The sequence below is a fragment of the Myotis davidii genome, unplaced genomic scaffold (assembly GCF_000327345.1).
Source record: "Myotis davidii unplaced genomic scaffold, ASM32734v1 scaffold2958, whole genome shotgun sequence".
NCBI lineage: Eukaryota > Metazoa > Chordata > Mammalia > Chiroptera > Vespertilionidae > Myotis > Myotis davidii.
In genome coordinates, this window is record NW_006288970.1 from 32,607 (window position 1) to 44,455 (window position 11,849).

Sequence of the window (11,849 nt, forward strand, 5' to 3'; positions counted from 1 at the left end):
TGCTTGTGCTCAAGTCCCCTTATTTTATTGTTATAATTTACTACTTTATTATTAGTTATTGTTGTTAATCTCTTACCATGCCCATTTTATAAACTGAACTCTGTAATATGTGTGTATGTATAGAAATAATACATAGACTATATAAGGTTTGGTACAATGTTAGGTTCCAAGGTGTACAATGGGAGTCTTGGAACATATCTGCCTGCATATAAGGAGGAAGTAATGTATATACATTTAAAATCCTTAATTAAATCAATGACAGGACAAGAGATGGAAAGTGTCAGAATTTGAAATATAGATAAATGCATATTAACACAGAAAGAGTAAAGCATTGCATTTTAGAATAACTACAAAAATGGTAATCATTCCCATCATCACCACATTTTTCTTCTTTTCTATTATAAAAGATCTCATTTATGGGCCATAAGAGGCATTAGTAGTAAATCTATTTAAAATGTGCAACTTAATTATTTTTTTTCTCTAATCTGCCCTTGGGCTAAATACTTTCAATTGTTAGAATTTGTTAGACCCAAATCCTGAGTTGAAATGCCTGATTGAAAAATCACAGCAGTAAGGACTTTTCAACGGGGCTATCATTTTAATATCCCAGTTGGTTAATACGATGGCCTTTCAACAACACAGTGACTTGGAAGTAGTTGATTTACTGGTTTCATTTGGATTCCTGTTGTCTTTTGATTTCTTAAAGATGATTTTGCCATGATTGAGAGACCTGCCTCTCATTCTCTACCCTTTCTTCCCGGGAGTGATCATCATCAAATTTAAAAATACCCAACTTGGAAAAGAATAAGAACTCAGTATGTTTTATAATTTTTATTAGGTATTTAAACAAATATGACTCAAGCATATTTTTTTTCAATTAAAAAATTTTAGGTGATTTGAGCTTACTTGTATTGTTGTTCTTCTTATGCAAAACTTTTTATCCTCTATTTTCATGCAAAATACTTCATAACTTGTGTCAAAAACACTGAGAAATAATTCTCACCCTGAGTGGCATGGTTCAGTTGGTTGGGCATCATGGCATTCACCAGAGGTTGCTGGTTCAATTCCTGGTCAAAGGTACATGCCTGGGTTAAAGGCTTGATCTCCGGTAGGGGGCATGCAGGAAGTAGTTGATCAATATTACACTCTTGCATCGATAGTTTTCTCTCTCTCCTCCCATTTTCTCTATAAAAATCAATAAACTATTCTTTTAAAAAATATTCTCTTAGTGCAGACACCAAAACTGATCATTAATTCTTTTATTCCTTAAAAATATGTACTTTATTGATTTCAGAGACAGGAAGGGAGAAAGAGAGATAAAGCATCAATGACGAGAAAGAATCATTGATGGGCTGCCCCCTGAACACCCCATACTGGGGATTGAGCCTGCAGCCTTGGCTTGTGCCCTGACCAGTAATGGAACTGGGATCTCCTGGTTCACAGGTAATCAAAACAGCATTGTATGGACAGAACAACAGGCACAAAGACCAGTGGGACAAAACTGAGAGCCCAGAAATAAACTCACAGGCATATGGGCAAACAATTTTTGACAAAGGAGCCAAAAACATACAGTGGAGAAAAGGAAGCCTCTTCAATAAATGGTGCTGGCAAATTGGAATATTCTTAAATATTCTTAAATATTTCTTAGTTTTAAGTTGTAAAAGAATAAAACTAGATTGCTGTTTGTCCCATATACAAAAATTAACTCAAAATGGATCAAAGCCCTAAATATACATTCTGAAAAAATAAATCACATAGAAGAAAAATAGGTACTAATCTTATGGATCTTGGTCTTAGAAAATATTTTATAAATTTGACCCCAAAGGCAAGGTAAGAAAAGGTAAAAACAAGTGAATGGGACTATATCAAATTAGAATGCCCTGCACAGCCAAAGAAACTGCCAACAAAATAGGAAGGCAACCAACCAAATGGGAGATGACATTTGCAAACAACAGCTCTGACGAGGGGTTATATATATATCCTAAATATATAAATAACCTATACAACTCAATACTAAACCAACAATCCAATTGAAAAATGGAAAGAAAACCTGAACAGACACTTGTTCCAAGAAGACATACAAATGGCCAACAGATATATGAAAACTATCGATATTTGCTCAACTTCACTAGCAAATAAAAACTAAATCTGAATTTAATGTTATAACTTTAATAACTATAATAATACTAGAGGCCCAGTGCATGAAATTCCTGTCAGATTGGGCCTAAACTGGCAGTTGGACATTCCTCTCACAATCTGGGACTGCTGGTTCCCAACCACTCGCCTGACTACCTGCCTGATTGCCCCTAACCGTTTATGCCTGCCAGTCTGATCACCCCCTAACCACTCCCCTGCTGGCCTTATTGACGCCTATCTGCTCCCCTACTGGCCCGATCACCCCCAACTGCCCTCCCCTGCTGGCCTGGTCACCCCTAACTGCCCTGCACTGCTGGCCTGATTGCCCACAACTGCCCGCCCTTGCCACCCATATTGTGGCAGACATCTTGTGATGACATGGGGGTGGCCATCTTGTGATGACATGGGGGCAGCCATCTTGTGTGAGGGTGTGACAGTCAATTTGCATTTTACCTCTTTATTATATAGGATATGAACATAAGACACAACATCAGAACCTTGCTCAAATTCCATTCAGGAGTGGCTATAACACTTCAGATATATGACAATTTATTTTCTTCTCATCAGTCTTCTGTGTGACCCAAGAAAATACCCTACCATTCTTCCCTCCCTGAGAAAGGAGCAAAGCTAAATCATTTAATCTTACTCTTTCATATTACAGATTTGGAGACTGAGTCTCAAAACACCAAAAATCTTATCCAAGGAAAAACAATGATTCTTGTCCAAGGAAAAACAAATAATAGGGTTCTTTCTACTACTTATCTCAGCCATATCCCCCACACCCTTTCTCAACCCTCCTTTACCTGTTCTTTCCCTCAGGGGGCTTACCAGTGTGTTCAGCTGACTCTGATTCTTGCTTGAGTTTGGTCAATTAAGAGATCAGAAGGAGAGAGTGTAGTAGAATCAAAGGAATTCTTCATTTTATCTTCCTCTCTGAAGAATTTGTCTCTCTAAATAAGGCTGGTAACTCCTCTCACATATTAGACCATCTTTTAATTTTTTTTAATATATTTTACTGATTTTTTTACAGAGAGGGAGAGAGAGAGAGAGCTAGAAACATTGATGAGAGAGAAACATCAACCATCTGCCTCCTGCACACTCCCCACTGGAGATGTGCCTGCAACCAAGGTACATGCCCTTGACCAGAATCCAACCTGGGACCTTTCAGTCCACAGGCCAACGCTCTATCCACTGAGCCTAACCAGTTAGGGCTAGACATTCTTTTAGATGATGGTTGTGCATGTTGTTCTTTTCAAATATTGTTGGATATAATGACATTAAGAGTTTTTTTATTTGTTCTGCAAGCTCACTCAGGCAAGGTAAATATAGCTTTCTATTCTTAAATTAAATATTTCTTAGTTTTAAGTTGCTGATAAACCACCACACAACCATTTTCTCCAAGGCCAAAGCAACTGCACTTGCGTTTTTGCAATCTGTAACATTTTGTCATGCCCATCCATGGCAGGTGCCAAGTTGTCATTTCCTATAATGACCATTTATGATCTTGTCAGTGAGGCAGTCATCTGGGGTGTTTGGGAAGCCTCCTGTTTGCTTGAATTTTAAATTGTTTGATTGTACATTGAGCATCTGGGTATTGGAAATATGTTGTTTCATTTATAAAGCTGAGTATTTTTGTATTTCCTGACTAGTTCCAGTACTTCCACCGATAATCCATATCAGTGAAGTTCAAAGATGAAAAAGTCATATGATCCAAGACTAAATTCTCAACACATAATTTCAAGTCTATGCGGCATCACCAATTTAATTGTCTGTCTATGAGGACACATGTGAGATTAAGTGACTGTGTCAAGAAATGAATTTTCTAAATGAATATGAATTATTATTTTGAAACATGATGCTATTTATAGGTTCAAGGTGAAAGATCCTCAAAATTATGCCCTAATAGTGCATTACCATATAACACAATAGAGTGTAATTTATGATGACAAAGCTTTCTGCACTCCAAATAAAGATGCTGATTAGGTTTGCAAGGTGCAGTATTTGTGAACTTATGCTAAAAATGTTTAACATAGAGATGAAAAAGTATAATTTAATGGATTTCACTTTTCTGTTTCACATTGAACTCTACCAGTGGAATGAGATGTCTTGGGGGTCAGTATGATTCTTAGTTGAACCTATTGTACCCTATAAAAGCCTATGCATCTCTAGCTGGTAGGGCTCAGTGGATACAGCCTTGGCCTGTGGACTGAAGGATCCTGGGTTGGATCCCGGTCAAGGGCATGTACCTCTGTTTCAGGCTCCTCCACGGCCAGAGCCCTGGTCGGGGAGCGTACTTGAGGCAACCACTTGATGTGTTTATTTCACATCAATATTTCTCTCTGTCTTTCCCTCTCTCTTCCACTCTCTCTAAAAATCAATGGAAATATATCCTCAGGTGAGGATTCAAAAATAAAAGCCTTGCATAATTGTAGACTGAGTTTAATGTTTTTCTGCATCAGCAGAAGTAGAGAAGTAAACTCCTGGCCTACAGAAACTTCTTAACTCAGAAGCACACTTGAACTATGAATGCTGCTTGGGCCCTCCTTAGGCCTGGTTTGGAGAGCTAACTCAGGGCAGCCACCAGCTCTCCATCATCTGTGTGAATTCAGAAAACTACCAGGGAATATAAGGGGCATTGAAATGACACCTTTTAAGAGTAAGCAGCAAATGCATACCAGATAATTGAATGTAACCTATTCGATTATCTGGTGGCACTGAATATAGGCGGGGGGTGGGAAATCATTGGCAGCAAAAATGGTATTTATTCTGTCCACTCCCACCCTTCTACTTGCTGCTACTTAACTTCCTTTTACTATTTTTCTCCTCTTATTCCTAAAACATTACAATCAGAAGCAGTAACTAGTAGAAGAGGTAGGCTAGATGGTGGGTTTGCCCCATCTTGGCTGGCACCAGAAATCCTATCAACTTACTTTTAATTAATTTTTTAAAATATATTTTATTTATTTTTTTACAGAGAGGAAGGGAAAAGATAGAGAGGTAGAAGCATCGATGAGACAGAAATATTGATCAGCTGCCTCCTGCACACTTCCTACTGGGGATGTGCCCGCAACCAAGGTACATGCCCTTGACCGGAATCGAACCTGGGACCCTTCAGTTCGCAGGCCGACGCTCTATCCATTGAGCCAAACCTGTCAGGGCCTATCAACTTACTTTTAAGTGAATACAAAAGCATACACCACGATACCAATTTGAAAATAATAATATATAAAAAAAAGAAATACATGTCTTTATTCCAAAGAGATGAGAAATTATACTTGTGTGGTAAGATTTTTTTTCTATACTTTTCAATATTTTATAATTCTTGCTCTTCAAAGTCAATTTCCAAATCAACAGAATTGGAAACTTATTAGAAATGAAGAATTTTTGGGTTCTACTTATGTACATGGGAGTGTAGATATCTGAGTTAGTGTTTTCATTATTTTTAAATAAATCTTTACTCTTGAAAGTATTACATACATCTCCCCTTTATTCCCCATTGCCCTCTCCTCTCCCCCTCCCCGCCAAGCCTTCACCACTGCCACCTGTGTCAATGGATTATGCATATATGCATATGAGTTCATTGGTTGATTTCTTTCCCCCCTCCACCCTCCCCTGCCTTCCTTCTTTGGTTTGACAGTCTCAATCTTATGGCAGTTCTATATTTTTTCTCTTTTAGTAACATAAGTTAATTAAATCAATTTAAAATTATATTTTAACATTTATTTATTTAAATTTTTTCCAACTACACTTGACATACAATATCATATTAGTTTCAGGTCTACAACATAGTGATTGGACATTTATAAACCTTACAAAGTGATCACTCCAAAAAGCCTAGTACCCATCTGGCACCATACATAGTTATTACAGTATTATTACCTATATTCCTTATTCTGTAGTTTATATCCTGATGACTATATTTATAATTGAAAATTTGTACTTCTTAATTCCTTTTAGCATTTTATTCATCTCTTCAACCCTCCTTCCATCTGCCAACCGCCAATTTATTCCCTGTATCTATAAGTTTGTTTCTGTCTTGATTGTTCATTCTTGTATTTTGTTTTTTAGATTACATATGTAACTAAGATCATATGCTATTTGTTTTTCTCTGTCTGACTTATTTCACTTAGGATACTAACCTCTGGGTTCATCTATTATATCAAATTATAACACAAGGTTATAGTAATCAAAACAGCATGGCAAAAAACTTTCACAGTTTGTGTCTTATCTTTTGTCTTAATAGTGTCACTAGAAAAGTAAAAGTTTTATACTTTGATTAAGTTTAATTTATCATTCTTGTTAACGGATCATGCTTTTAGAGTCATTATGCTAATAAATCTTTGCCTCACCAAAGATTGTAAATATTTTTCCCCATTTTTTTTAGATCTCTTATAATTTTAGATTTTATATTCAGGACTATAATTTATTTTTGGCCTATATATATATATGGATGGCAGTTCTTTTTTTGCATATGTATGTTCAGTTGTTGAAGTATCATTTGTTAAAAAATTATACTATATGTTTGAATAGCCTATGCACTTCTGTCAAAATCAGTTATCCATATACATGCTGGCTTTTTCTTTATTACAGATGTATTTCTCTATTTCTTTTCTGTATTACTGATGTATGTCTTTATTATTTTTGAAAACCACATTGTCTTAATAGCTGTAAAGTTATAATGTCTTAAAATAAGGTAGTTGTTTTTGCTATTTTAGATCCTTTGTTTTCCACATATGTTTTGGATTAGCATGTCAATTTCTAGAAAATATCTGCAGGACTTATAGTTGGATTAGATATAATTTATCAATTTGGGGAGAGATGGCATCTTAATATCAAGCCTTCCAAAGCATAAATAAGGCATAAATCTATTTATTTAGGTTTTTGTTAATTTCTCTGGACAATGTTTTTTAGTTTTCAGGTTTTTATAATTCTTTTTCATATGTATTACTAGCTGTTTGTTAATGCTATCGTAAAACTTCTTATTTTAATTTTCAATAGTTTATCACTACTCTGTAGAAATCCATATAGCAATCTTGTATGCTTCAACCTACTAAATTTATTAGCTAGTTTGAGCAGCTTTTGTTTTCTTGACACATTTTATTGGATATCTTTTTTATGAAGAGGATTATGTCACTTGCAAATAAGTATAATTTGACATTTTCCCCTAATCTGGAGGTATTTGTTTTTGCTTTCTTTTCTTAGTATACTGACTAGAAACTGTAGGACAATGTTGAGTAGATTAGTAAGAGTGATTATTTCTTATTTCTAATTTTATTTATTTTCTGAGTTTTTATTAGGAACTAGAGGCCTGCTGCACCTTCAGGGCTGATCATGTTCCCCACCTCCCCGCCTCCTCCTTCCCTTGCCAGCTGCGTGCTGCCACTCCTCTCCTCCTCCTTTCCTAGCCACCACTGTGTGGTTTCCCACCTCCCCGCCCCGCCCCTTCCCTCACCAGCTGCATCAGCCACCAATCACCCCTGGTTCCCCATCCCAGCCTGGGGATCAGGTGATCAGGACCAGTTGGCCAAGGGAAGGGACTGGGAGGTTGGCCGGCAGGCACTGAGGAGGGAGCCCGCCCTCAGCCCCCCTGAGGAAGGGGCCATGTCCGCTGCCACCCACCCCCAGTTCCCCGTCCCAGCCCGAGGGACAGGGCACAATTGAGCGATCAGGGCCTGCCAGCTGGGGGAAGGGTTTGGGAGATTGGCTGGCAGGCCCCATTGCCAATCTCAGCCTGCGGGCTGGGGGGAAGCTCCTGCATTGAGCATCTGCCCCCTGGTGGTCAGTGCATGTCATAGTGACTGGTCGTTCTGTTTGTTTAGGCTTTTATATATACAGATGGATGTTAAATCGTATAAAGTAATTTATCTACCTTTATTGAGATCTTCATATGGGTTTTCCTGTTTTAGCTGTTAAATGTTAAATTACAGCAATAGACTTTTAAAATGCTAAATAAATCTGTATTCCTGGGATAATTCACACTGCATCATTATATGTTATCCATTGTATCATTCTCAAATAACCATTTTTAAAGTTGTATTAATTAATTAATTTATTTTTTGTTTTATTTTTCCTTAATTTATCTTTTACTCTTAAGTTTTGTTTTGTTTTCCTTTACTTTGGGTCTAACTTTTTTCTTTTAGTGTCTTAGAGTGAAAGCTGAAGTCATTGATTTTTTTTCCATCTCTTTTGCATATTAGCTTAGTAGTAAATAGAGATATACTAAAAATATTCAGTAAACACATTGCAAAAGGTAATGATAATTAAAACTTTTAAATAAACTACGAAGAATATTATAATAGTACACCTAGTAAAATGCACTTTTGTCTGATGATTTCCATTGATTAAATATAAGTAATCATAATCCCTTATTTTTGACACAAAAATAGATGTGGATATAGAAATATGTTTATCTCCATATTACAAATATATATTTTAACTTATTTTAGGTGATTGTAAAATCGGGGCCAGGGACTTTCCTCAGTTTGGCTGTTTATGACAATTACATCTTTTGGTCAGACTGGGGAAGAAGAGCTATCCTGCGTTCCAACAAGTACACTGGAGGAGACACAAAAATTCTCCGTTCTGACATTCCACATCAGCCTATGGGAATCATAGCCGTTGCCAATGACACCAATAGCTGTAAGTTACAAAGAAAGCAAATTTATTTCTTAATTATATACTCTCAAAAATTTCTCTATGTGCTTTTTTTTTAAACCACGATAATCAAATATATCATTCTAATGGCACTAAAACAGCTGGAAGTGTTCATGGTGACCTTGCATGAGACTTCTTGCCTTTTTGCTTGTGTGTCTCTATGTATTTTAGTAATACTTAGTTGGATTTCATTTTGTTACATTTCCTAGGGATAGTGGTCAGGACTTGACATTTCAAAATATTGAAATTGTCCCAAAGATGTAAGTTAAAATGTCTGTGGCTCTTAATTTATCACCAAAGGAACAATTCGTTTTAAATTAGTGTTTCTGGAATTCTATTCCATTCTCTCTCACTCCTCGTATCTTTGAACTCTCAAATCAACTTGCTTCCCTGTAATAAACAAGCTTTGCCTCTGGGCTTAATTTTTTTAAATTACTGGAATATCTGCAAAATTGCTGTTTGTAGTATTTGTGTGGTCTCTAGTAGCATTAGTGCATTTGGTGCTGTTGCATCCTTGATAAATGTGTTAGTGTAGTATCCCTGTTACATATTTTTCTCATGTTCTTATCTTTTGAGGTTTTTGGATTTTCAAAAGTCCTGAGTCTTTTTTGTTTATGAGATTTTTAAAAGCGATTGAGGCAGTCTAACAGTTCACTGTAAATCTACAGCTAACATAGAATAGGAAATCGATATAACGTTACCAATAAAGCTTCCTCATTGCAGGTGAACTTTCTCCGTGTGCGTTACTGAATGGAGGTTGCCATGACCTGTGCCTTTTAACTCCTAATGGGAGAGTGAATTGCTCCTGCAGGGGAGATCGAATATTGGTAAATGACAACCGATGTGTGAGTAAGTAAAGAGATTCCAAATGCGATATGACATACTGCTCAAAACAGCACATGTGGACATTGGCATATTTGACTATATTCTTGAAGTTTTACTCTCCCCCAATAGTCAAGGCCCCATTGGCCTATCTGTATATTCTAGAAAAAACTCAATTCAGCATTCTACTTAGCTATAGCAATCTGTGATAGATAATGTTAACCCAAAGGGTTACAAATGGTGTCACTGATTGTGGACGGGAAGATTTGGGGCTAGCTAGAGAAATACCTGTACACAGCGATCATATGAAAACGTATGACTTTGAAAATTCATCAACAGCAAGACAAGGTAAAGTTGAAACAAATTGGTATGCAGGCTGGTATTGTGGCCTTGTAGTAAAACCGCTCAGTCTGTCCCAGTATGTAAATGAGAGAGAATGGCTCATGTGACTTATTTGTAATCATTTCCAACCTGTTAATTAAGAATGTAGCATTTCAACCTTGCATGATGTTTATACCTCCCAAACCCATTAAAATCTGTAATTAGTACCATTACATTATACACTTATTAACAACTAAGTTTAAAAAATTGCTTCTAAAATAAATAAGGGTTCAAGTATCCCAATGTTGGCATGAAAAATTAGCCAGCAGCATAAAACAGGTTAATTCCCCGTTAACATTGAGACACCCTGTGTATAAGACAGATGAGAAAGAAGCATCTTATTGGAAACTGGTGAACTCACTCTCAGGATGTTGCAGTATTTGACATATTTTCTCTAATTATATCCTCATCTCATACTTTTTTCATATTAGAATTTCAGCAGAGCTGGATGTGTCTACATTATAGAAATAAAATCAGAGACTATAAGTATTGTTTTTATCTTCATCTTCAGTCTCATGTTGGATTTTACAAGAAGGATCCGTTAGCTACTCTTTAGTACAAGGACTTTGACATCATTTTGTTTACCTTAGAAATCACTGCACCTAATACAAGAACTTCAACATATCTTCTCACTTGCAAATTGGTAACACAACCCAAAAGGATACCTCTTAGCCAAGTAACTAAAATAATTAAAAATAAATAAATAAACTGTGCCAAAGCAAATGAGGGAAAGATGCAATTGGTCAGGGAACTTTAAATGAAGATAGCCAATTTCAATAATTCGGGCCACAAATCCCCACACTTCTTCATCAACTATCATTCTCCTGAATTGCTGAGGCAATTGCTTAAACCCTCTCTTTCAGTTTGCCTTTGTGGCTTCAGCTGCAATGGTCTGGATCTGATGCCATCTGGAAACCTGGGGTGTTAGCCATGCGTTAGAATCACTGATGTTCCATTCACAGGTCACCACAGGCCAGTAGTGAAGCAATGCCTTTGGTCATAACAACAAGGCTTATTTGTATACAGTGGATGCTTATCCTTGCTGCAGAATAGATTAGATACATCTGTCTCTACTAAGCCACCTGGTTCTCTCTATTGATGAGAGGGCATGAATCAGACAGAAAACTGTCATTTTAAACAAGCGCAGTTTATTCACATGAAACTATAAAGTGATGGCGGATTCCACAGAGGTGACAGACTTTATAAAAGCATCCTGTAGCCTTTGGGCATTCCTATTGAAATCCTGCGGTTCAACAGAACGAATGGAAAGTAATTGGTGGCTACTTCCTGTGAAATTTATCTTTGGGAAATGAGAATGTTTCTGGCACATCTATGTCCTCTTCTGCATTAATTCACCCAGACCAGTTTGTGAATGTTAAAGCCAGTGTTGAAGCTGTGAAAGGCCATTTATTAACCCCTCCCTGAGGGCAAAGGAGGGGAGGTCATCTGTTGTCATAACACTTGACAAAAAGTTTAGGCAATTCCATTTTAAACAACATTGCTAAACTTATCAATACCCATAATAGAAAAAAGAATAGTAAATTTAATTAGATAAAGTAAAAGAATTAGAAGAAAACAGAACCATATTTTTGTTTCTAGAAAGACAGAGAAAATACTCAATCCCTTTTCACCAAATGAAGAGATCTAAGCATGAAATGTACAGTGTTTGCTTTTGCATCATAAAAATATACTTACGGTGAAGAATTTTTGTTTCTCTCCTCAAAGGAATAATTATTTTTAACTTTTAAAAATATTTGTATTGCTTTCAGAGGGGAAGAGAGAGGGAGAGAGAGATAGAGAGAGAAAGAAAGGAAGGAAGGAAGGAAGGAAGGATGTAAAAAATTAAGAAAGTAAGG

General features: G+C 36.5%; 1 protein-coding gene across 1 annotated transcript in view; it reads left to right on the top strand.

The window, feature by feature from the left end:
* LOC102772862 (low-density lipoprotein receptor-related protein 1B) overlaps positions 1-11,849 on the top strand; it is a gene marked incomplete at both ends in the record, with an annotated part of 158,509 nt that overhangs the window by 15,614 nt on the left and 131,046 nt on the right. The window contains 2 exons of the mRNA XM_006761180.1: positions 8,583-8,775; positions 9,514-9,639. Of these exons, the coding sequence (XP_006761243.1) occupies positions 8,583-8,775; positions 9,514-9,639 (319 nt within the window). The remainder of the gene's footprint in view (positions 1-8,582; positions 8,776-9,513; positions 9,640-11,849) is intronic.